This window comes from Oxyura jamaicensis, chromosome 3 (assembly GCF_011077185.1).
Source record: "Oxyura jamaicensis isolate SHBP4307 breed ruddy duck chromosome 3, BPBGC_Ojam_1.0, whole genome shotgun sequence".
In the NCBI taxonomy this organism is placed as follows: domain Eukaryota; kingdom Metazoa; phylum Chordata; class Aves; order Anseriformes; family Anatidae; genus Oxyura; species Oxyura jamaicensis.
The window spans coordinates 49,649,482-49,676,483 of NC_048895.1; the positions used below are offsets into that span (position 1 = coordinate 49,649,482).

A 27,002-nucleotide genomic window follows, 5' to 3' on the forward strand; every position below is an offset into this window, starting at 1 on the left:
AGAAAGAAAGAAAGAAAGAAAGAAAGAAAGAAAAAGAAAAAGAGAAAAAGAAAGAAAGAAAGAAAGAAAGAAAGAAAGAAAGAAAGAAAGAAAGAAAGAAAGAAAGAAAGAAAGAAAGAAAGAAAGAAAGAAAGAAAGAAAGAAAGAAAGAAAGAAAGAAAGAAAGAAAAAGAAAGAAAGAAAATAGTAGTTTTTACAATTGCTATTTGAAATATGAAGCCGGCACCTTACTTAAAGGCAACCGACTAGCTAAGCTAGTTAAAATGGCATGATAATAACCTTTTCCTTGTCTGCCAGTGTAGGCAACTGAAGGCAACGATATAATTTAATGTAATCCCAATTACCATACCATGATGCCAACAACCCTTGTTCAGTAGGGGATTTTTGCTGACATTCAGCTGGTAAAATGGAGTCAATGAAAAAGTAGAATTACATGCAAAAGACCAAGTGACACCAAAATTTAACTCGCAGAATAAAGATTATCTACCCTGTGCTAGGCAGATGGTGATTATACTTTATTCTATAACCTCATGCATGGTTGATTATACTGCACCATAGAGGGGCAGAACAGTAATAACAGGACTGCAAATTACTGGATTTTGCCAAGCTGTTCCACATAGATATCAGCCAGCTTGAATGAAATGAATAATAATGAAATTAAGGCAAATTACTAGTTCAGGCAAGATCTACTGCTATATGTTTGGCATGCTGTAATGTAATTAGAACTGATCAAGCTATTAATCGTGGAAAATTATCAGTCACATTTTGCCCTTGTTACTGTTTGTGAGTCTTCTGTGAGCAGATCATGACTTTTACAGACTTCTTTATTTTTGATGTTGGTTCTAATTGCTTAAAATCAGTACGTGAGGAAAAAAAAAAAAAGAAAGAACAAAACCAAACAAAAGAAAAAAATCAACAACTTACAGGCTTCTTTTGAACTGTTGATACCAAGTTTCAAGTATACTGAAGTACTTGTATTCAGCTTCCTAATAATAGTATAGTTGCTCACTTAGTTGTCTGATATGATCTATGTTCCCTTACTTTTGCAAAATGAGGAGGAGGAATGAAGAAAATAATGGCAGTAATGAATCTGTGTGGCATGTAAGACAAAGATGGTAGTAGGTAGGCAGGTCTAACAAATGGTAGGAAATGCCTAAAAGTTCCATCCCATCTATGCATGCAAAACCAAATTATCTAATGTTATCAGAAGCCTGCAATTAGAATAAGCAAGCACTGCACCCTGGGCTACATAAAGGCAGAGTGTGCCTAGTAATCCATTAATGAAATGCTCCTGTAAGGTTGGAAAATACCATAATAACCCTCTGACATGTAGTGAATGAAGACACGAAGTGTGTATCTCAGCCTGAGGAACTAGGCCTCTGCAACCATATTAAACTGCAGCCACACCACCACCTGAGCATGTGACAATGTACTCCCATCCCCTTGATTTTGCCAGAAGGAGAAAACACAGCCAAATCCCAGTCTGAACAGACAATGACTGGGCACACAGAGGTCAATGTTGATACAGTTAGAGAGGTTTACTAGAACCCATGCTGGTTAAGGTTTGTGTACCTGCAGCAACGTCTCCCACATTCACTACCAACCTCCTAACTAATGACTATGTTTCTTGTCTATCCCACCTCTTGCCAGAGAGCTGATGCTACTCCATGCCACCTTCCACTGGAAAAAAAAGGAAAAAAAAAAAAAAAAAAAAAGAAAGGAAAAAAATCTCATTGCTGAGTACCAATCTGTCCTTGGTTTATATTCTGATGTTATTGCTGCTGCTAGAAAGTAAATTCTAATTAAATTAATTGTCTCGAAGTTAATACAGCATGACAGCTTAAATTAATAATTTTAGACCAAAACCTCTAAATACAAGTGTTGCTCAAGAACTCTTTTGCCTCATTTTGCCAGTCCCTCCACCTGCTTCCATTTGTACTCCATGCATCACCTTTGTGTGACAAGGAAGTGACCATGCTCCAGGCTGGCTGAGGAAGCCAGGTTTGTCTCGCTCAAGCCGCCAACTGAAAGCATAGCAAAGGAATCCGTGTATGCAGTAAAGTAGTATAAAAGCAGGATGAATGGACGATTGTTTGCCAGATCAGCTACGAAAGGCTTTAATCCTGCTGGTGCCATCCCTTTGCTCCCAAGCCTACTGGTGCCCGGACAGCTGCAGGTGCTGGGGAGTGGCGGTGACACAGAGACCGAGCCACCCAGCTGCCACCCTTGGAGCTGGGATGGATGCTGTGGCTCCAAAAGATTATTTGCTTGTTTGTTATTTATTTTGTTGTTGCTGTTGCTGTTCTTTCCCAGCACGTGCAATCTGCAGGCGTGGCACCACACGCTCCGCGGGACAAACACCCCACTTGCTGCTGACTGCAGGGCCGTGCGTGCCCATTTACTGCGGCTCGTAGAAGAGCCAGAGCCAGGCCGAGGACGAAACGAGGCGGGATTAGTTTGGGAGAGGGAGGAAATCGCCGCTACTTGGAGGTGCTCTCTGGGTCCCCGGGCCGGGACAGGGACGGGGCGGCGGCACCGCGATCCCAGCCACCGCCGCCTCCGCCTCACCCGGGGCCGGCGGCCGCTCCCCGGGGCCCGTCCCGGCCGCTCCTCCCCGCCGCCCGCCCCTTCCCTCCCCGGGCATTTATAAGCGCGGAGTTTCCGCGTCCTGTGACTGCAGTCAGGTGGTTGAGGCCTCCCCTCTGCCGCCCGGCGCGGGCCGGCCCGGCGGGCAGCGCTGCCTGGAGGAGAGACCCCGGCCAGGAAAGTTCTGAGGCCGAGCAGAGCCGGGCCGAGGCAAAGCAAGGCAGGCGGTGGGCATGGCCGGTGGGGAAGGGCCGGTGGCCGGGGCGGCGGAGTGCCGGGAGCACCTCTTCAAGGTGCTGGTGATCGGGGAGCTGGGCGTGGGCAAGACCAGCATCATCAAGCGGTACGTGCACCAGCTCTTCTCCCAGCACTACCGGGCCACTATCGGGGTGGACTTCGCGCTCAAAGTCATCAACTGGGACAGCAAGACCCTGGTGCGGCTGCAGCTCTGGGACATCGCAGGTGAGGGATGGGGTGCTCACATGCCTGGCTTCTTGTTTTTCCCCTTCCCTGCTGCTTTCAGCTGCTCCTGTCTGCCTTTAAGGCTTGAACAGAGTGAGGCCTCCATCGGGGAGGTTTGTATTTGGCCTCCCACGGGTTGCAGCTCTGCCAGCTGGTGTTGCTGGCTCTTGGCTTGTACTGGGCTGGTGCAGCTGTCCTCAGAAAGCTGTTGTGATTCTTGCTGGCTATTGTCTGGCCTCAGCTCCAGCTGCTCACTGCTTCAGCTTGCTCATGGCCTCTGCTCCACATCGCTTCTAGAGGAAATACATATCTTCTCCAGGCAGGCTGTGCTCAGCAGGCACACCTTACAGGCTCAAGGTGCGCACATAGCTAGTGCTGGTCTCACGTAAGGCATACTCAGACTTTGGTTGTTTGGAGCCATCCACTTAATTTCAATGCAACTTGTGTCCCTGTAGCATGGAGTGAGCGAAGGGGACTTGTGTTGTGCTTAGTTCTGCACTCAGATTGTGGGTTTGTGTATTAAAAAGATACTCAGAGCACACTGAGGCAGAAAAGCCCCGTTGGCTTGCCCAAACAGCACAGCATTCCTTTCCTGTGTATAACTAAGACGTGCTCTGTAACACGTGTCTTAGAGAATCAAACACTCCACGTATCTTGGTTAACTGCTTATGCTGAGGTATTAAATGACACAGCAAACTTTATTTTGCTGTGGTCTTGTAAGACGCCTGTGTCCTCAACTTGTTAATCATCTCAAGTTGGCACTGCATTTCTGGCTTTGTGTGTGGCCTGGGTATTAGCCTGCAGCTCTCTTCTTCCCTTTCCACCATCTTCAGAATATTTCCTTGGATATGAAAACAAGTAGGCTTTTAACCTCAATTACTGGTTTTAAAACTTATGTTGGGGGATACTAGGCTAACAACTGGTAGTTATTGTTTCCATGATCTCTCTCCTCTGTTAAGTGGAAGTTCATGAAGCAGGAAGGGTAACACAAAGCTGCTGCACCCCTGTCTTAAAACACTTCAAATAGAATTCCTCAAACTAAAAAGTCTGCTTCTTACTGCAGTACGCTGAAACAGACCATAGATCTTTCTGCTGTAGGGCAAACTGAAATATCTTCTAATTGCTATTTTGGAGAGCAAGGGAAATATTGGCAGGGTCTCTCTTCTGATAGGTTCTCTTTTGAAATCAGTTTTGAATTATTTTTTCCAGTCAATTGGCAGTATTGGTGTAAGCTGCAACAACACTGGCTGTAATTTAGCAAGTCTGGGGTTGTGAAGATAAGGGAGAGAAGGCTGATCAGGGTCCTGGTGTTTGGCAGGTTGCCATACTTCTGTTTAACTTCTCAGCCCTTGGTTTCTGAGACTCTGGCAGCCTGGTGCTCTGCCAAAGCAACATGTTTCAACAAGCTAAGCAGAAACATAGCTGTACTTGTAATAAAGTTTAGCAAAAAACAATTTATATTATGGAAAGTTCTAATAATGTAGCCATACATTAATTTCAAGACCTAGAAGACACTTTTTTTCACTCTTGGTTATTGCCCTTACTGTATCTTGGAGCTTGTGCTAATATTGCCAATAGAGTGAAGAGTAATCCTCTTATTCTCCTGTCATTGTTTATATATTATTCATAACAATTCTAGGCCTACTGCAGATGATGCCCTACTAAACTAAATGGGCAGTTTGCCAAATCCTAGTGTGATACATGCTTTCATATCAATCTCCTCACTAGCCTTTTCCATGCAAAAATGAAAGTAAATACAACAATCTTGAAATTAGCGATATAAATTATTTGGCTGAATCTGATGGCTTAAGCTGTTCTCTTTCTAAGGGGCTGGGAGTCCTTTCCCAGTAGAAAAATGAGACCATGAACAGAAGTAATTGTATTTCTAGTGATATTTGATTGGGCTGTGCTCAGCTGGTATGAGGGCAGTAGTTCAGACCCCTGTTAAAACTGAAAAGGGATTTTATTAATGCCATGGAAACCCTCATGAATACTACTGCTAATGTAATTGAGCTGGAAAGGTATTCTGCAGCTTTCTTTACTTCATGAATCTTTCTAAATACCTGAGGATGAGGTTTACGTAGAAGTTATTAGTTATAGAGTACTGGGTTGAAGATGGCTTCTACATAGTCCCAGCATATGTTCCCTAAAGCATTTCATTAAAGTGCGTAATGAAGTATCTGAGCATGTGATAGTCATTCCCTCTTAACTCATTAGCCTAACTGTCTTCTGGCTTTCAACAGCTCATGCAGATAACTTTATCTGCTGGTGTGTTTAGACAAACAGCTTTAGATCTCTTCAAGAGATCTAAATCTTATGGTAAGTAACACTACATGTGACTTCCCTGCAAGCAACATGATGCTGGCACTCTGAATGGATTTTGATGCATTTAAAAAGGCTTCTGAATTCAAGTCAAACCCTTAAACATATTAAAGCATGTTATTTTTTCACTAGATCAAAGCTTGTACTTTAAGTCCATTATAAAAAGCTTTCTTCAAAGAGCCATGTGCTGCAATCTAAGGTTGTGTCACTAAATCAATGATTAAAAACTAACCATGTAGCTCAATCCATCAGCTGAGGATTATAATGCAGATACTGTGCTGGCTTCTGGTGTGAATGTAGCCAAACATCAAACTGATGAATGTTGTGCTGTATATTGCAATGCAGCAGGTTCATGAGTGACTTCAATTTCTTGTGCTAGTGCAGGTTTTTAGTCATAAATCCATGTAATTACCTAATAGGCCATGACAATGTTACATTGCCAATTCTTCTTTTTTTCTGGTGAGAATAACCTTCCTATTGTAGGGTACGACATAATGCAGATTCCTGCAGCAGAATCAAGGTGGGGGGGAGTGCAGATGGTGAAATAGTGAAGGGGGAAGAAGTGAACTGTTGTGTGTATACTTCTGTATTCAATAAATACTCAAGCATTTTAGTTATACAGATACAGGTTGTAGCTTTTTGGACAACGGAGGTGAAAAGGCTTGAGAGTCAGACTGATTAGTAAATGTCAAATCTTGTTTGCTGTGTGAAGTATTCTGAAAGAAGCTGAACAGATTATATGCATGTCTATACAGAGCAAAACTTCTAAACCTTAGCTGCCCTTAGGCATTACTCTTGCTTTTATCTCAGCATGTGAAGCTATGGTAAGTTTCTCTTCCAGGATGAATTCTGGAGGTGTTAAAAGGTTAACCTCCTTCGAAAGACACAAATAATTGGTGAAATAAGTAGGAGATAGGAGTGAGTCATTGTGGCAAAGAGAGAAAAAACAAAGGCATCTTAATGATAGGGAAGTGTGTTTTTAGTCCACTTCAATACACTAGAGATTCATACTTGACAAGCATGCTCTCTTCATCAGTACACTGACCACAATGCAGTGTAGGAGGTGAATATAGCATATTGATGAAACTTTCAAATATGATTGAAAGAGCACCGTAAGGACTTCCCCTGAATCAATCAAACTTTTGATTTGAACTAGTAAGAGCAGCATTGTCACTCACACCAGCCTGTACAAACATGCAACTCTCTAGAGGGTAATGGTGGTAAGTCCAACATGACCACTTAAATTTGGCTTTCCCTGAAAAATGTCACCAAATAATAACTGGTAGACAAATTTGTTGAAAGCTTTGAGCGAGGCATTCTGCATTAATTTTGGCAACAGTACCCTTCTTCCAGGACTTGATTAAAATTTCTTAAGTGTTAAAAATAAAGTATTACTCTGACTATGAGAGTGTGGTTGTGGAACAGGCCAAACAGAAGAGGAGTAGTTGTGCTTAGGTATTCTAAGCATGTGATGCAAAAGCTCTCGAGCTGATAGATAAGACATGTAGCATGCAAATTTGTTATTCAACTCTTGTCTGTCTCCTTGAAAATATCTTTACTTTATCTTGTTAGAATGTAAACCAATACTGAATATTATGGAGATATTGGATGAAATACCTTCCTCAAACACGAAGTTGAGGAAGACCTGGAATAACCATTTTTTCCATAAAGACAGATGGATCTTAGGTGTGCAAGTAGATATTAAAACTTCAATTTATTCAGGAGTTTAACTTCCTGACATCTATAGGAAACCATGAGAAATGGGAAAAGTGAGTGCAGGAAGCAATGGGTGTGGTAGAAGAGAAGGAGAATGCTCAAACATGTTTCAAAGTAGAAGAGCTAAAGTGAGGATTTGCAAAGCGAGACAAAGCAAAATGCAAGCCTGTTGGCTAAGATACAAGGGAGCGAAGCTGTACCTGATAATCCTTCCTGTCCCAAAGGAATAAAGTCTTTCTGGAGAGGCAGTGTGCTTGGTAGTAGCTATGCGCTTTCTGTAGATAATGTTTGACTGTTGCATGTTTTGTTTGTGGAGTTTCAAAGGCATTCAGGTTGTTTTTAGTATGTGAGATAGTGTGCTTCCATGTGAAATACATTCTAGCTTCAAACAGCTGTGCACTTTATTTTATTTTCAGTCTGTACTTGTGCTGCTGAGGTGCCTGAAGTCTGCCAGGCTGCTTCAATGTACTAGGGCACAACTTGTTTCTTGTTATTAACTGTTTTATTTTTTTAAATAAGGTCTAAAGTAAGCCTTAAGTGGCGTTAATGCATCCCTGAAAGCCCATGGGGGTAACAAGAAGAATTATTCCTATATGTACCCAACTCTCTGCCAGAGAGGCATACTTCAATTATTTTTCAGAGAGGTCTGTTGGGGGCATAGAGCTAGGAGGTGGTAGTTTTTACAGGTAGTCTTGTAACAACTTGTCGTCTACCCACAACGTGTTTGGAAGGTCGGCATGGGGATTGAAATGGCAGCTCCTGCAAAGAAACTGAAGAAATTGCCTAGCTGTCTGCCTAGAACAGGTGAGCATAGGGTGGAAGCTGGAGCGTATAGGCCTAACATGCCCACAGCTCTGCTTTTCCTCACTCTTAATACTCAAATCTACTGAGTGCAATTGAAAAGGAAGAGTGAAAAATATGTATATGAATAGCAGTATCAGAAATGAATGCAAAACCTGGAGGTCAGAGCTTTATTTCAAAAAATGGCAAATGATTTGAAGCTATTTTCTGGTTTATTTGGTGATGGAGGTGGGGAGCATTATCCCTCTGGTAACTGCTGGGGCAGGTCAGAAAACTCCCAGTCAGGGACAGACCCTCATGTGATCAAGTTCAGACAGACAAAAAAGATCTGGAAGATGTGAGGCTGAGCTCTGAATGCTTCTTGCATGCTCACACAAACATACATTTCATAGAAGAATAATTACTTAATGTTGGCTGAAAACTTGCAGGACTAGTGAAGGTGGTGGTGGTTGGGGGGTGGGGGGGGCGTAAATAGTACTGCTCATTTTGAAAGCTTTTGAAATGCTGTCTTGGAAGCAGTAGAGACAAGAAAACTGAAGATGTGGTATGTAGTTCCTTCCAGAAACCACCCTACTGTGGGAAATCTTGTGTGGGTGTCCTTTCCTGTGACTCCTCTGGAACAGCAGGATTAAGTTTATGAACTTTCACTTGAGAATGACTTGCTGTACTTGGAACTCTTTGTCTAAGTGGTCCAAATAACTGCTAAACATGTTAGACTTTTTTTATGTCTTCAGCCTTCAGACATCCCTGGGCACCACAGATGTGAAAAGATTTTCTGTGGTCTACAGATTCTGGATGTCAACATGCTTTCTTTCTTAGAATTATTCTATTTAAGTAGTTGCTTATCAGATGCTCTCCAGCAAGCTATGATCGGTTGTTTGGCTGATAAAGCAATTTCCTTGTCCTACCAGTGCAGACTGCTGTAGGTTCTTATGCTTAGTGCTATGTTATATAGCAACACCAAGCACTGTGTATGTTGTCCTAAACTAAACTTGTGAAACCCTTTGTGCTGATAGTTTAAAACTGGGAATTCCATGATTACATGGGAAATATTGCGGTCTTGAAGTTGGTGTTACGCAGTTCTAGTATAATAACTGAACAGTTGTATCTTGCACAATCAAAGTTGTTTCATTTAAGTAGTAGACTTGATGTCCTTTCAGTATCTTGGAAATAAGCTAAGATTTTTTTCATAGGCTTTTCTGGGTGTCCTAAATGTAATGGGGCTAGAAATGCAATCTTAAGTCTATCTGATCTAGTACACATTTAAAGGAAAGATTACTGTATTGATTTTTTTCAGTCACTCTTAATTTCTATTCACAATGAAAGCATCATTTAGTAATTGAGCTTCTAATCACAGTGGATTAAATGGAACTTCAGCCTTATTCTCAAATAGATAAGGTTCATATTTTATAGCAGTTGTTCAGAAGGCTTACATTTTTTACAAGGTCATAAAAATACTTCTGTAGCACTGTGGTACAGGAGCAAAAGATGGATGGGCCCATTAAATGGGGGAAGGGAAGGCAGACACAAGGAAGAACAGCATATGTCATGCAACATAACTAACTTCTGGGTCAAGTAATGATGGATTTCTGCACAGTTTTCTAGTTTGTTTTAACTTACATTTGATCATCAAGCCTTTTTGAGGCAAGTATTGTCTGAATTCTTGCCGTTCCAGTAATACTAGCTCAGGTAGTAAGAAATTAAGTTACTTGATAAGTATATTACCCTTCAGAGAGAAACCATTAAAGAGACCATTTAATATATACTCTTAATGTATGGAGCTTACATGAATGGAGACTGACCTTTACCAGCTTGTCTTGCATCAGTATTCCGGCTCAGGATCTCAGTAATTTTGCCTTATTTACTCACCTCCACTTGGCCTTTTACCCATTTGGGTTTTTGATGTCCACACCATGCTTGGGTGTCACTGAAGTGTGTGCACACAAGCACAGGTTGAGTGGACAAGTGCTGTACAGGTGTTGTTCAAAACTCAATTTTCTTTCCTGCGTTCCATAAGACAGGTAATCTTAGCAGCCTGTCTCGGAAGTCTCCAACATGCTGTATAAAATAAGTTTCTCTTCAGTAGTGAGCGAGGATGCTGGGATTCAATTTCAGAGCTGCTGGAAATATTTTTCTGCAGCAGCAATTATTGACCTGTCTTTGCAGGTTGTTCCCTCCAAATAATCAGACTAGAATTTCTGATGTGTGATATGCCAGGTCAAAAGGAAGTGATTTGCAGTAAGGAAATTAGTAAATTTTCCTTTGAAAGCATAATAATTTTTTGGTGTTTTTGTAGGTGTTAAAGCTAGTATGAGTGGCAATAAGCAGTGACTGCAAAGTGCAACATGCTTCTCAAGCTGTCTGTGGTAAAATATTCAACATCTCAAGTTGTCAGCTAGCTACAGAGATGCAGAACAAAGGTAGATGTGGTGTGTTGCTTTGAAGAATTATAGGATTTCAGGGTTTTATGGAGCTTGTTTAGAAATAAACATCTGAACTTGGGCTTGAAAAACCTTAACACCCTTTCAGTAGGGATAGCTTCTAGATTAGCAGTAAGTGCAAACCTGTATTCCTTATTGTGTGGATCTTGGCAGCTTTTCAAATGATAGTTTTAAAGAAGCCTTTGAGTGTCACTGTTAAAGCCATGGGAACTTGTTCTTTGAGTGCTCCCGGGCTAGAGTACTGGGCAGAGCAGAGTGGCAGCTACTTGATATAAAATTCCAGTGGCACACAATGTGCCATGACACTTTGACTGTTTTAGAGATTAAAATTTTTTCAGTCTCGTGATAAAGTTGATCTCGAGACAAACTGACTTTAGAATTGTTCTCTTGTGTTGTGAAATGCCACAGTGCCATGCAGCATCACTAAGTACACAGTACAGCTCTGGCTGCGTGGCAGTGCACTGAAGGAGATGGATCGGGGTGTTGGGCATGAAGTAGCTTAACTCTGGCAGGTGACTTGTTTTAAGACTTCTTAGAACAAAATTGGAGCTACCTGTTCATGCTGTTATTGGCAATAATTGGACTGTCAACTTTGAATTCCATTGTAAGGAGTCTTTTTCATACATGCTGTATTTGTTTAGTTAGAAAGTATTTAGTTTGGACTATATTTTTCTGTGAACAGAAATCTGCTTAGTCAGGAACTCCTCAATTTGTCAGAACTACAAGCAAAACAAGTGAAAACTAACCTGTGAGACTTTCCTGTATGAACAGGACTGTCAGTCTCTTACCTGTAGTAGACTTGATTCAGGATGAAGCTAGCTGAATCGCAAGTGCATCTTGTCTAAGCTTAGAGGAGGTAATCTTAGATTACAAGATATTAAACTGTTAAAGCTAGTTTAGGCAGTCTTAAATCACTGGATTAGCCTAAGGCTAGAGGCAGCAAAGTTCAGTTTCAGTCTTACTGTAAACCTCCCTGGGAGCTGTGCAGGTTCTTGAAGTAAAGTTCCTCCTACATAAAAGCTTTTTCTTTGTGGAAAAGAATGGTATGCTTTCCCCATTTATCAGGATGGCAGATGTCAGTTTTTACTGATGGAAATCAGGTGTCTGAGTGCTTGCACCTAGGTGATGCTGCTGTTGCATCGGTCCTACTTCATCCTGAGGTGTAGAAATAGCAAACAGCAAAATCAGTGAGACTAGCTACCTGAATTTTCAAATGGGAAGACTAACAGATAAATGACTAGTTCAGATTCTGGCTGTGCTGTACAATGCAACTTTAGAGCAAGTTACTTCCTACTGTTAAAGAATGAAACAGTGACTTCTAAGAACCTGTGAAAATGCTTCAAGTTATGATCTGAACAAGTCAGGATACTGCTTCACCTGAACTGTCATTATTCAGTGACTTCAATGACCACAAATAGTCCAGAACAACTCTCTCATACATACTGTACCTGTGGTGTACAGTACCCTGTGGATGCTAGGTCTCAGTACTGTCTCGCTCAACAGAATTGTTCCTATTGCATCTTCCTGCTTTCTAATGCAAACATAACCAGAGTACCAAAGGTCGTCTCTTCCAGTGAAGTGGGAGTCAGTCAAGTAGGGATTAACTGGCTAACTATTTTTTCAGTGAAAAGCCTTCCTATGAAGGGTGTGGGACACTTATTGTCAGCAAGTTGTCCATCCAGTGATCATTAACTGTCCCATACCACCCTTAGTAAGAAAGGACACTACCAATTCACTTAAGTTATCTGAGACTTCCTTTGTTTAATCAACTGCAAGAGCTGCAGTTTCTAGACTGTCTAATACAGGAAAATGTCATTCTTGTTCTTTTAACCTCTTGGTATTTGTCATCAGAACCACAAATACCAAGTATTACTTTCACAGTGGTGAAAAGTAAGAGCGAAGCTTGATGTGCCTTATGCAACTCTTACAGGTTCCTAATACCTACTATGCTACTGATCCTGCTCAACACCTCTGTAGTTTAAACATGTGACAGTCTTGCACTGATAGCTTATGTGGGTAAGGATGAGGAACAGGAAGACATCTAGTACTGGCCATCTCGGAGTCTGTCTACTCTTCCTCGATCTACAGCTGTTGCCCACGTGAAAAAGCAGGCAGTCACTTGAGCATGTCCTGTAATATTGATAGTGGTTTGGTTAACCTACTTCCTGCTGAATAACAGATTCAATCTAATTGGGTAAGACAGTTCTGGGACAAGCTGTCCTGGCTTGGGGAGCGGGTGGGGGGAAATACCGTCAGCAGTGGTGGCTTGCAAGTAACATCAGTATATCTCACTAAAAAGCAGCCCCAGTCAGCTCATACCTGAACCCCATGGTGCTAAGATGTACGTTAAATGTCTGGAGAATGGGGCAATCCTGACTATTTATTATTTGGTGTCAAACACCTAGCTGTAGGACCATCAGACATCCAAAATGTAGTGGCTACATAGGAAGTGAAATTGATATTCTTGATCTAAATCTGAGATGCTTAGTGTATTATAAAGGACCTAGGACTTCCCCAACAGAGACAGGTACCAAAACCTGAGCATTGCGCCAGTCTGAGTCTATCCTAAATGTCCACAGAAATCTGGGTTAAAACTTGAGTAGTTTGTTAGAGGTTACTTATTTGTTCTACTTCAAAAATATTTATTTTCAGCAGTCTATTGTTTATGCATGTACACAGAACATCCCATATGGACTGCAGTGTAGCCCAATGTGTTTGCACTCTTTACATAGCAATAGCTCAGTGCAAGCTATTTTCCCCAGTAAAAGTTGTATTAAACTTGCACTCAGATGTTCCACAGTGCCCCTGCAGGTACCCCTGTTGGTGTCCTCACAGACTTTAGGCTATGTTGTTGCTAACTCCTGTAACACTGATAAATGCTGACAGTGGAGCAGAATCATAACTTAGAGGACTTCTCCTGTGGCTTGCACTGTACTTCTCTGTTTTGGAGGAAGCATGTATCAACTTTGAGATACTTGTGTATTTCCAAATCTGTTAACTTGCTAAACATTGAACATGAGTTTCCTTCTCTTGTGCCTGTGGTGAGAGAAACCAAACTTCTCAGACCTGTAAGGGGTCTTACCCTGGTGCTCAGACCGTCAGCCAAGACAGTTGAGGAATCCTTTCACCAGGCTGCCATTAGTGACCCTTCCTGAATTTTGGCATGACTCCTACTGACTGTTAATGGTCATGATGAATACCTGATCTTTGATAACCCTTCTCACAAGGGAAGGAGAATATTCAGGTATTCCCAGACTAACATTGATCAATTACAACTGTTCATTGTGGTTTAATAAGTGTCCTGTGATGCAGTATATAGTGTATATATAGTTCTGCAGTTGAGATTGACCTGTTGATAGAAAAGCAGAATAACTGGAACACCTCAGCAGGATGCTACTTCTAGGCTTCTTGAACTCACCTAACTTGATTTACTAGGTCTCTTACTTTCTTTGCTACTGTAGTATTGCTGGATATTTCTTGGCTTTTTTTTTTTTTAGACTAAAATTTTCTTGTGTGGTATATTCCTTTACTACTTAAACTGCCTTTTAAATTAACTGGACACTGAGCTGAATGCTGAAATAGCTGCTTGGCCTTATTCAAACTGAGGACTTTGACTATTTGTTGGAGTTCTGACAACTCTGTAGTACTGGGTCCGGGGAAAAATTGCAGAACTCATTGCAGTGTTCTTCAAAATTGTTTGCTAGTTGGCAATAAAACTCTCTATCTAGTTGTGTTCACTTTTGGGTGACTTTAGTCTACTTCTCCAGTTTAGGACTATTTGATGTGGAACTGCCAGATTTGTTAAACCAAATTTTAGCTCTGGCCATCCATTAAGCTGATTAGCCTGTCAAAGATCTCCTCAGCAAGAGAAACTGTTTCATCATTCTTCCAGTTGTTAGGCTTTTATAACCTGTGGTCATCTTTTCCCTCCTCATTAATGACAGTTCTTGGAGTGTGTCAGAACTGTTAGTTTTGTCTGAGAGAGGTTAGACTCTCTCCAGCAGTAGTGCTCATGCCAAGAAAAGGGTTTAAATGCAAGTAACAGAGCTGTGGTTTCTCAGAGTAGTGTGGCTTCATAATAAACTAAGACTAGATCTTACAGGGTAGAGGAACTTGTGCTGAACCTCTGATATTGACAGAGGTAAACAAACTTCCTTTCCTAGCAGAAAACATAGCTGGGGGAAACTCCTAGATAGGCTACTTTACTGTCAGTGAGTAGGTTCCTGTTCGCTATTAACTTTTTAGGTATGGGAGAATCCTTCTGGAGGAAGGAACCATACATGTCCAATACCATGCATATCCAGCAGTCACTTGCACATTTAACATGTTTTTTCTAGCCTCGATTTCCATCCCAGGAATAAGCAGGAATTAAGATTTTCAATAATGGTAGGAATGCAGGGCATCTCCCACTGACTAAAAGCAAGAACTGCCACAATGATAAGTCATGCTGCTGTGATAAAAGGATGCCCTTGTGTATTCCTTGCACTGGGAAAGATTGCTGTAGACATTTTTAAAAATATACTACATGGCAAGGCTGGCACTTCCTGAACCTTATGGTGATAACTTTATCTCTTGTAGTCAAGTAAAGGACAGAAAGCTTCAGATATCAGACCAGGCTCTAACTCTTTTCACGTAGCTAGCTATGCTTTAGGTCTGTTTTGATGTAAATTGGGAAGCAAGAGTAGCTCCCAAGGTCTGATGCAGATGTAAACTAAACTTCATTCCTGTGATGCTGCTGTAGGGAACTGTATTAGATCCCAATGCAGGACATTATGCAATTATTTCACTTGATGCTTTTGCAATTACTGGAAAATATGGTGACAATGTGTGCTGAGTCATTTAGATGTGAAAACTTTGTGGCTAGAGAATGCAGAACTCTGCATTGCACACAGCTACTTACGTATAAATGAAGTACCCCCCAAATAAAACCTCAGATCCCCAGGACTGCCCTGTAGCTTAGCCTGAACCCTTGAAACAGAAAGGATACCTTAGTGCTACCACCAGGTTTACAGCAAAACAACAGACCTATCAGCATGATTTACCCTCTAATGTCCTCTCTGTAGCACCATACTAAGCAAGCAGTTATATTCCTGTCCTTTTCCTTCCGCAACTGGAAGGCTTTAAGTCTAGTTTCATCTGACCACTTCTAGCTTTTTCCCCTCTGTGGGTATGATCCTCTTTCTTTCTGTACTGCCAACATTGTTCTCACAGTGTAAGATTACTACAGCAAAAATCCTGCTGGATTTAGGAAATGAGAAATCCCTGGCTGAACTGAGCATGGCAAAATTTTAGTAAAATCAGTTTTAATAGCTTATATAAAGAATGATGTTCAGACTTGAGTGTTCTTTGGCTGCTTTTCTGCAAGTAAAAAAGCACTTGCAAATGTTTTGTGTGAAATTCCTGTTAAACTTTCAAATACATGAGGCTCAAGCTAAAGCCTGTGCATTGTCAGTGGTAACAGAATTGTACAGAAAGTCTACCTGGCTTATACTGAACTCATGCCACATACCTGTTAATACAGGGGGAAAAAAAGAATTTATCTTTTAGGCAGGCCATGTGTTATTGTTGATGTTTATGGAATAGGAAGATCCTGTCCATCCTTATAGCTCTTTCAGACAGGATGAAAGAGCAGTCATAAGCTAGTATGCAGGTCTGTTGGTAGCATATCTGAATTCCAGAGGGGAAGGCAGCTCTGTAGTGAACTGTTTTGGTGTTGGGGCTACTTCAGAAAAGAGCAGCTTTCAGACTGGAGTATTTGATCTATAAAAGGCATTAATTAGTAATACTACACTTGTGTGTGTCTTCTTGTCTGCTTTCTTGCAAATTTAAATTACAGAAGAAAATGCAGAGAATGCTTTTTGTTTTGTGAGCCCATCCTGTGGTGCAGGGAAACATGCTTCCTGAATTGAAGCCCTCTAGCGTTTAGCACTTTAGCAGGGAAACATGCCTGCGTAACAGGAATTGCTGGTGATACCAAATCTACCTTGCTATGCTTTTCCAGGCTCTTTCATGTGCTTGAAAGGCAACACAAGTTGTTTGTGTACAAGTTTCCTAGACAGTGTGTAAGGAATATGCCTCTTCCAGTGACAATTTGAGATGCAGGCTTGGTGCATCTTTCCCCTTGTACGTGCTCCTTGTTCTCACATGGGGTACTCTGCTGGTAGAAAGGAATTTGTAACTTGTTCTTCTCAGAGTATCAGATAGTGATGCTGTTTTATGCATTATACTTTTAAAAGTCGAACAGTTAGGAAAAAACTCCTCTTTCTACAACTTCATGGTTCTATGGAAGCTACTGCTTGTGGCTACTGCTGGTTTCAGGCATTTCTAGCAGATGCTTAGTCTGTCTCTTCTGAAAATCTCTGTAGAGAATGAGCTAATCTGAAGTTCTGACATGATGCTTTTCTAGCTCAATTGCTTCATTTTCATGTCAAGCAGAGGAACTTGTCAAGTTCTTAGTGATTTCTGGTTCTTTGTGAGAAGATAATACCCAGTTCTTCTGGTAACTGTCCTTGATAATCAAAGGCAGACTTAAATATTTATAAACAACGGACAGCAATGTTCCCAATTAAAATTCTAACTTTGTTCTAAAACTGCATGTGAACTAAATACTATCAGCTAAAGTAGTATTACAGTGTATTACTTCTTATAGTGCAAGGATCACTTTTCCTAGTGGAAACTTCTAAAAAAAAAAAAAAAAAAGGCAGAAAACCATTTTTAGTAGCCCAGACTTCCAAGTGACATGCTCATACTTGATACTGTTATGTTTGCTCAAGTATAAATGTTATGTGACAGTCTGACCTTCCAAACAAAACAAAAGCTGAGCTGTATTTTAATTCTACATCTCAAGGATACTGACTGCAAGAGCTGTACTTATGGAGAAAAGGGTTTTTTAGTACTGGATGTTGGCTTTCATCCAGATTTTTATGTTCAATTGTACTTGAACTACTCTGGTCACCTTGCACCAAATCCTGGGACTGCAGTATGACTCCTATAGTTGGAAATTATTGCAGAGAAGATCTTTGACTTGAAAGGTGAAGGTGAAGTTGAGAGGTTTAGCTTAGAACTATTAAACTAGCTCTTTCTAAGCTTTTCCCTAAGGAAAAAACAAATCTATAATGCAGGTGATTCCTTCAGAAGATCCGCTGAAGGCTGTTAGGCCTCAAGATTTGTAGAAAGCTGCATCTGTCCCCCAGTTAAAGCCTCTGGGTTTGCTTAAACTTATACCTGAAGTGACTAGGTTTATCTAATTTCAGAAATTCCTTTTGTGGAAAGGATAACTTATGTCTAGTTGTGCAGATAGTGATTTTAAGCGTTACTTCTCAAAGAGCACTATTTAACAAATAAGTTTTAAGTGTTTTTAAGTGGTAGTTGGAATTGCAGGCTGCTTGTAGCATCTGGCTTGTCATGTATGATGTCCATAATGGCCCTGTTGTAATCAGCTTACATAGGATGGAAGGGACTTTATCAGCTAGGTTATTAGAATGAAATGCTAAACTGATTTATACTAACCTGGTACAGAAATCTACTTATATTCGCTATAACTCATGACAAAAATATAAATACTGCTACTTCTTTTTCAGGCCAGGAGCGTTTTGGAAATATGACAAGAGTATACTACAAAGAGGCAGTTGGTGCCTTTGTGGTCTTTGATGTCACAAGAGGCTCCACTTTTGAGGCTGTTTCAAAATGGAAGCATGATTTGGACAGTAAAGTATTACTTCCCAATGGCAGCCCCATCCCTGCTGTTCTTCTTGCAAACAAGTGTGACCAGAAGAAAGATGGCACCCAGAATCCCTCTCAAATGGACCAGTTCTGCAGGGAAGGTGGCTTTGTTGGGTGGTTTGAAACATCTGCCAAGGTAAGCATAAAGATGTTTTAACTGCTAAGTATTAGTTATATTCATCTCTAATGCCATGTGGGGAAGAAAATTAAGAGATATAGGATGTGACTGTTCAACAAAAATTAGATGTGGTGTGCAGGATAGCTTACTGCTACAGAAGACTTGCAACATATATTGATTAGATTAGGATTGCACTGTAAACTCAGCTTTAAAACTAACTGGAAGCCTTAATTAACCAAGTTCAATAAGCTGCTTTGATCTTGTTTGTGTCAGGATCAGTATAATTCAGTAGATGTTAGTTCTACTATTTGAACTACCAAAAAAAGGGGCAAGTTATCTTTAGGTGATGGTTTTCATATTGCAGCTTTTCTTTGTTGCATGAAGGAAATGGTAAGACTTCAGAAGTGAACAAGCTATTTGCTCACTTGCTACTACCCACCCAGATGATAACGTTATTAAACTACTCTATTTTATCAGGCAGTAGCAAGACTGAACTAGGGAAAAGCAAACTGCTCAGTGTAGCAACTTAAGCTAAGATAGCTGCTTTATTCAAATAAATAACTTGAGTTATGTTTTGTATTGTGTTTTTGTCTGCCAATTTGGTCAATGTACATATAAACTTGCAGTAGCTTAGTGAAATCCAACAGTTTAAAACCTGATTGCTTGAAATTAAAGCTTTTTTTCTAGATGAAGACAAGGTGTCTGGCAGACCAAGTTACTGGTCTGGCTGATAATTCCTTTGTGGTAAACCTCAAGGTCCCTCTTTCCTTGTTTTGCCCACTTCCTTTAGCTGGTGCTGACAAACTGGCACAGTGTTATCTGGTAAGTGATAGCCATTTCTGGCATGATGCTCAGATGCTTTTCCATAGAAGTTTTGTAATAGGAATAAGTCTCCTCCTGATTGACTTAAAATAAGGAAAGTACAGAGCAACTGAGGTACCAAGCTGAAATACAACTCTAGCTATCCTGCATACATGACTTCTTTGGTGTGTAAATTAAGTTACTTTTCAAAGCATGCATAAGAAAATCTAGAGTAGCTAGATGAGGCACCCTGATTTAGCTGAGTTTGAGGCTGATTCAAAAGGTCCTTTTTAGATGATAAAATTCAAACTGCAGCAGAAACAGGAGAAGACCATAGAAGGTGTCTCACTAATATGAGCACCATAACCATCTGTCTTTCCTGATGCAAAAATGCAATTCTGCACTTGTGACTTTTCCAAGTGTATATGAAGCTTATTCCTAGACTGCACTCTAGATTAGAGTCAAAGTATTCTATATTTAATATGGGTGAATGTATCAAACATTTTGTATCAAACCTTTCTGGCTGAATTTTGCAAAAGAACAAGTGTTTGAGCCATAACCTCATGCATCTAAGGTGTTTGCATCATGCTGGTGTCTATAGAGAAGTTTGTATCTGAAGAATTTCTAATAGGAATGTATGACCCTTCTTAAAATAAGACTGACTTCTTTTGCTTTCAATATTTTTAGGACAACATCAACATAGATGAAGCTGCTCGATTCTTGGTGGAAAACATCCTTGCCAACTATAAAACCTTTCCTAATGAAGAGAATGATGTGGGGAAACCAAAACTGGACCTAGACCCATTGAAAGCGGAGAGTAAATCACAGTGCTGCTAATGCTACCACTGTTCAGCAAATGTGATGGAATGAGCAGCAAGACTGTTCCTTAAATTAAACTGCTGCTATGGTGCTGCACTGTGACAATCCATATGGGGTGTCTGGTATTATCTGAACAGGTGATTCATGTGGGCATTTACATATTCTTGTTTAGCCTGGAACTTGTGAATTGTCACTCCACTTGCTTGAGTGGCTGTGTCTAAGTCTGATTAGTTTCTTACCTGAGAACATAACGTAGTGGTTACACTCCTGAAAGAGGAATAAAGTTACATTCAGTGTCTACTTTCCTTCTAGGACATATGCTACATTCCAAATAGGACTCACTCATGGTTTTAGCTGAACAGACACTTGCACCTTTTCTGAATGCTTCTCCTTTGTCACCAGTAATGTCCCACTTTAGCCTGACTTCTCACCTACACACTTATCCTTATTTATTATCCCCACGATGAGGATCTGTCTCATTGCTAGTTCTCCTGGATCGAGACATTCCAGAAATCTTGAAGTGGACAATGACAGACAGGAGATATCATCCTTAGTGAGCTCACCAGGATTGAGTGGAGCAGAGTACTCTGCTTTTACCAGAGTAAGAACAAGATGGATAAATTACTATATTTAATGGGAAAGGCATGGTTAAAGATAACAAAAATGCATCTCCAGATAACTAAAGCAGAATACTTTCAGCTAGTACTTTACCTGTGAAACACATTAATGAATACAGTTGTACTTCTGACACAACTATAATTATGGTAATTTCACCCATATGCACACCTAGAAATAAACATCCAGAAACCTTTTCATGCACTAACACTGAAAACTTTAGCAAGAGCGCATAAAGTAAATACCTTACTGTCCTCTTATAATCAACTTGCTTCTTTTTTCTTCTGCCTGGAGATGGTTCTGGGTTCTGAATACTGAGAGGAGAAGGAGAGATGTCATGAAAGAAATAGTTAAACTGGTTCTTTGTAGCCTATCAAACACAAAGCTCTACCTTTTTGAATTTTAGAACAGTGCTGCACTCTTCTGACTACTCAGGGCTGGTGAACTGGCTTACCAGTTTTTAGCTCTCTATGCTCAAGTTTCCTTGTTATAACTCATATGCATTTCTGGCAGCAAACAAAAATAAAAAGGAGTTGAGAGACCACACAGTTCTTGAATATATTCTGGAACTCTGGCTCTGCTTGGCTGAAAGGCTTTGAACTCCTTTTAAATTTTAAAGGTTTCTTCTGTCCTGGTATCTTATTGCTACTGGCTTCAGGAGTCTTATCTTGTTAGGTCTGATGGTACTGATGTTTAAGTACACATTAGCACGAAGTACATGTCAGATTGGGTATACTTTAATCTGCATTGATATTTCCTAAGCTGTCTTTTTCTAAAGAGTAACATACTTTTTAAGAGACCAATAAGAGACCAATAAATATATTTGGGCATCTTATGTTGTTGGTGTATGCTTTTGAAAATGTATCTCTACATCATGTGTGCCATCCTGTGTAAACTTGTTTTCAAATGTCAGTGAAAACATTTGTGTATTCTAGTAGTTGCTGTGTTAAAGGCTTGTTTTGTTTTATCACAGTAAGGATTGGCATAAATTAAAACTGGGTTTAACTAGTTTAGGATTATAAAATAATTAAGATGAAAGGGTTCTTAGGTTATCAAGCTTAATACCCTTCTCCAAGCAAGGTCATACAAGATTGCTCAGGCCTTCATGGGGTCTTCTGCTCTTAAACCTTCAGCAACAGACTGACCCCTGGGAAAGCTGTTTCAATACATAACCATCCTCATGAGCATTTGTCTAGTCTGAACCTCTGTCCATGATCTGTCTTCCTTCCATAGAAGCACTGCAGAGGATGAATCCATTAGACATGCAGACAAACTGGACACTTAAAGCTTGGTTGCTGCTTACAATTTCTTTGAAAGCCTGTAGCACATCAGAAAGGAAGCTGCACACCATGTTCCTAATTTCTTGGTTTGTATGGGTTGTTAACCTTTCTAGCTAACCTGGAATTACCGTCATCTTCCTGTTCAGCCACTTGCAGACCAAGTAAACTTCTACAAACTTGCTTATTAAAGCCATTAAATCTCTTAAACTACTTAAAGCGTATCTGCACTCATATAGTAACTAGCCAGTGGAGCATTTGTGAAATCTGTTTGTTTTGAACTTTTGAATAGATAAAGATACATGACAAAAATTCTTGACTAAACATGACACTTGTGTTTATTTGGTTTCAAACAAGTAAGCTTACTGGGCCCATGCATTAACATAAACACTCTGACTAATGTTATAAAGGCAATTTTTGATTTGTCTAGTATGTAAAAAAAAAAAAAAGCATAGTAAGTTCCAGTTCCTTATACCTTTTTTTTTTTATTGGAGAAATTGCCAGTAAAGGTAGACTTTTTTTTACTGTGCAGCTACTGTGCTTTTTCCTGTTCTTAGTTCTCAAATTCAACAACAGAATGAAAAGCAGCAGACTGAAGCTCTGGGACTCTACCAGAGTGTGAATCTTCACTGTCTTGGCAATGTAATCCTGTACAGATTAGTTTTCAAAAGTCTAAATTGCTGCTTGCAGAGCTATTGCTGTTCTGTTTATGAACTTTCCTGATCTTCTTTGTGGCTTGCTCTCTTCTGAAATTCCATATGAATGTAGACTGTCAAACTGTGGAGTATAGTAACTTTGATTTATTAGGTCACTGACTGGAGAAGTTGAGCCTGAGTGATGTTCAGGATATACAATCTACAAAGATCAATTAGACTAGGCACAAAAACCTGTTGTAATTTACCTAAGATCTTTGTTTTGGAAAGATATCTGGAAGTTTAGACAGACCTGATTTTAACTTCAGACTGGCAAGTAGGAAGCATTAAACATTTGTTTTATGTCTACAGGATATTGTATAGTGATTAATCTCAATCAGATGAGCAAAGGCCCTGGGCTATTGTATTTGATTACCTCTTGCAATTTGAAATATGTCAATCTTAAATGAGCAAGTACCTGGCATGTAGTCCCTGTATTTAAGGGATCATTTTGAGATAAAGAACCTGAGTAAAAATCCAAGTCAATGCTTCAACTAAAGTGTCTTACTTGGCATGTTTCCATTATCTTTTTTTCATAAAGGCTAGAAATGGCAGATAGTCATTCTGTGTTGTAGTTATGTGGTCTGTCTGTGCAGCTAATTTGTTTAAAAAGTTTAATGAGACTTTACAACTTCTGAAAAAAACATAAAGGACTTGGAGCAATTAGAAATCCTTCTCTATCTAATTTTCTAGATGGAACTTAGTTGCAGTAGTAGAAAAGTATGAGCTAATCTATAATGTAAGTTCTGGTTTAAAATGTTAGACTGAGTCTTAATAGCATTTGGTCTTCTCAAAGTGTGCGAATCCTTGTTTATTAGTGATTAATTGCTGGGGGACTACTTTGAGCAATTCTTACGGACTTAGTGCCTGAGTCACTGTTTGATAGGTGGTGATAAGAGTAAATAGTTATAAAATGAGTATTTGTAGTAAAATCATGGTAAAATGGAGAACTGGCTGCTTCTTTCCTTCTTTATGGCCTCCATTATGGAATGCTTTACTTGCTATGGTAACGGTTCTCTAAATGTGCATACACATTCATCCTTTGTATAATGAATTACTGAAAAATGTAAGAAAATGAGGTGGCACTGTACAGGAATAAAAAAGTATTAGGAAAATGCCAGTGATATAAGTAATGATTCTGAATTGGTATACTCACTTGGCAGTATGTGAAAGGTCACTTCAGACAGAACTCTTTGTTCTGCAGTAGCCCACTAGTGAAAATAAGGAACGTGCTAGATTCAGATTTATCTAATTAAGACTATTTGAGAGAAATTCTATTGTATGGCACCGTAATAGAGCTTTGTAAGCTTGCTTTGTTTCTAAACAAGCATCTCTGGGAAGAAAAAAGTACGTGATGTGGTTTTTAAACACAGTCATGGTTTCTTTTATCACTACCTAACTTGTTCATTCAGTGAAAAATTACTAGCTTAGACATCCACATCCTGTGTTGCTTATATAGACTCACAAATAAATTTTACTAGATTAATTTTTATCATTTATCACTTTAGTTATTTTACCATTTTAGTCTATATTCATGCAGAATGCTTCATTCTTTAACGTTCCTTAAGCACCTTAAGAAAAAATTTATCAGTAAATATGGTGTTTGGATAGTCTTGGCTTGGGAGATGAACAAGTAGAGGGTCAACATATCAGTATTTTTTCCTAGGTTCTAGGAAATGAAACAAAGTGTTCAGTCTTTTGATAAAACACTTGTTCAAAATTTTGGGTTTTCCTTTTTTTATTTTAACTTAAGAACTTTTAAGCTTTTCATTATGATGACTTTTCTGAAAGCTTAAGTTATAGTAATTATTTGTCTTGTTGAAAGCTTGTAGCTCCTTACGGAGTATATGGCTAATTCTGTTTCTAGACTATCCTTTACTTGTACATATCAATCCAGAAGAAGGGACTTTCAACTCTCATTCAGATACGTTTGATTTTTTTTAACTTCTGCTTTTCAAGAGCGTTCTGTAAACTGCAGTATTGAAGGCTGCTCCTTAGTATAGTACTTGAGTCACGTTATCAATTTCCATCATGCATATTATGTCCAAGCAATTTTGATTACGATGAGTGAATTTGATTTTTTTGACAATGCTCTATCAGTCTTGATGTAACAAAATGTCTGCCCCTCCAAGATGCATTCCATATTCAATTACTATGCCACAAAAATGGTTTTATACGCAGTGTTTATTTAGTCCAATGAAACAATGGAATTGTTGTGCACAAAGGTTACTTCAAGTCTGTTAGCTTTTTATAGCATCTGGTCAGTTTAAGTGCTAATGCTTCTATATAGATATTTCTACAGGCAGACTACTTTCTTTTGAACTTTAATTGCTTTTTTTTTTCCAACTATGCTTTGCCTCAAGGTCACTAAAATCACTGCCTTCTACTATTTAGTAGTTTAAAAAAGGCTTTCAGTTACATTGTCCATCCAAGTGGCAGTTATTTTCCTTGGATTATTGTTTTTAAGCACAGTTACATGAGATGAGTTCAAATAGCTGTGACAGCACTTTTCATATGCATAACAGCACAAGTGTCATAATGACTTGTCATTTTTAGGTTTCAGAAGTCAGAAAATGTAAACCTGTAGTGTCCTTTCTTAAAGATTGTATTTTTACTTGGGTGGGAAACAAGTCTGAAGACATTTTACAGCTTTATCTATGGTTGTCTTCCTTGTTTTTCTTTAAGTACATTAATCACATGATTCAAAATTTGTCTAGCAATCTTATGTTCTGCATTTTTAAGAGTAGCTTTTTTGCTTTTAGCCTTTATGCAGAACTGCAGCAATACAAAAACATTTGTTTAAAACTGCACTGAAGTTAATCACTATTAAAAAGGATTTGCTGTGATTTGCAGCTTCTCTTGAATTAGAACAAACAAGACTTAACTTCTTTAATCTTCTGCAAAAAAGTTACATCCTTAAGAGTGAATAGCAAAATGCTAAAGTCAAATGGTGTACTGAGAGATTTAGTAGTCTCTACAGCTCAGCAGTTAACACTGCATTAAGATTGTGCAGTGATTCTTATTTTAAAACTAGAATCATCCTTTCATCCCTCAGGGTGTGATCATAATTCATAATATCTTTTGGGCAAAGATTTAGACATTCCTTTTAAGAGGTAGTGCTACTTTCTCTGAGTATCCCCATTTCTTAACAACTGCAGTAGCTAGAGTACTGCAGTTTCCCTCAACTCCAAAGTTCAGATAGGGATTTTCACACTATCAAAACCAGGAAGTTTTTCATTTTGACGTAAATATTCCTTTTATGAATCATCAAGCATAAACTTACAAAAGAAAGGTGTGGCAGTGCCTTCTTGTTTGAGTTATTTAGTTTTCCTTTGCTGGCTGCTTGCACTGTTACCCAAATACTGGGGGGGGGGGGGGAGAGAGAGAGAGAGGAGAGAGTGAGTGAGGAATAAAGCTAAAAAAGCTTAAAGCTAAACATGTGCTCTGACTCTTTCCATAGAATTCAGTGGTAACAGTATATTTAAACTGGGCTTGGACAACTGTAGAATATATTACACAGTATTTTGGGACCATCTTCCCCAAAATAAGTTCTGGGGTAAAAAAATAGACTGTATCATGACAATGCAACCAATCAGTGCTGTAGCAAAGAACTCAAAAAGATGAGTGAAAATTGTAACACATCTCAAAAATTTGGGGGGGTGTCTATCTTACTAGAAAAGGCAAGACGTGTCCCTAGCAAAATCAAATGAGAAACAGTATCATTAGATATTTTTGAAATGGCAATGGGCAGATAGTTGTGGACTTAGAAGACTGTTCTCTGCTATGCAGGTAGTTCCCGTACCATGTCTTACTACATCAGTTTACCCAGAATATTTGTATAATCCATTTTCTCCACTTTGATTTCTATGTCACACTGACTCAAGTTAACAAAACATCACTGCTTGTGAGAAGTTTCAGTCTGTTTGAAGGTGGTTTTGCTCAAATTCAGTTCACTGTCTTGTAAGTTACTTCAGGAGCCAACATTCCAAACAAAAGCAAGTCAGCATTATTCTGCCATCTCTTCATTTCCTGTCTTTGTAGCAACTTCATACTTAAAGATGCAGCATCTTTTCTTACAAAAAACTTCCATCTCAAATTTTAACCTCTTCTTTGTGGAAAACTTCCCAGAATTGCAGAGCAGCTGAGGTCAGAAGGGGCCTCAGGATCTTGCCTAGTCCAACGCCCCTGCTCAGAACAGCAGCAGCTACAGTGAGGTTGCTTATGGCCACATCCAATATGGAGACTCCAGAGTCCCATTGGAAGACTAGAGCTAGTGTTTGACTAGCCTCACATAAAGCAACGCACACACTTATTTTGAAGTGGAATTTTCTGTTTTGATTTGTGTTGTCTCATCTCGTCACTGGGCACCCCTGGGAAGAATCTGACCATCTTCAGTCTCCTTGACAGGTATTTCTACACCCTGGTAAGGTTTGCCCACTACCACACTCACAGGGCTTCTCTTCTTAAGACAAAACTTTATCCTCACTCATTCTGGAACACTGTGTAAAATCCAAGGAGAATTAAGCCTGAGCTATCTAAGTTGGAGCTGTCTGAAGTCCGAGACTCCTGAGAGGAGCTTTGACAGTGTTCCTGTTAGCAGTTACTCCACTTCTCTCTAATTGCTATTTTT

The 27,002-nt window shown here is 39.6% G+C and overlaps 1 protein-coding gene across 1 annotated transcript; it reads left to right on the top strand.

Annotated features, from left to right (window-relative positions):
- The first annotated feature begins 2,658 nt into the window (after positions 1-2,658).
- RAB32 (RAB32, member RAS oncogene family) lies at positions 2,659-21,238 on the top strand. The gene is made up of 3 exons (XM_035321930.1): positions 2,659-3,048; positions 17,909-18,186; positions 19,657-21,238. Exons 1-3 carry the CDS (start codon positions 2,820-2,822, stop codon positions 19,804-19,806), a joined length of 657 nt encoding a protein of 218 aa, XP_035177821.1. The 5' UTR covers positions 2,659-2,819; the 3' UTR covers positions 19,807-21,238.
- Positions 21,239-27,002: the final 5,764 nt, after the last annotated feature.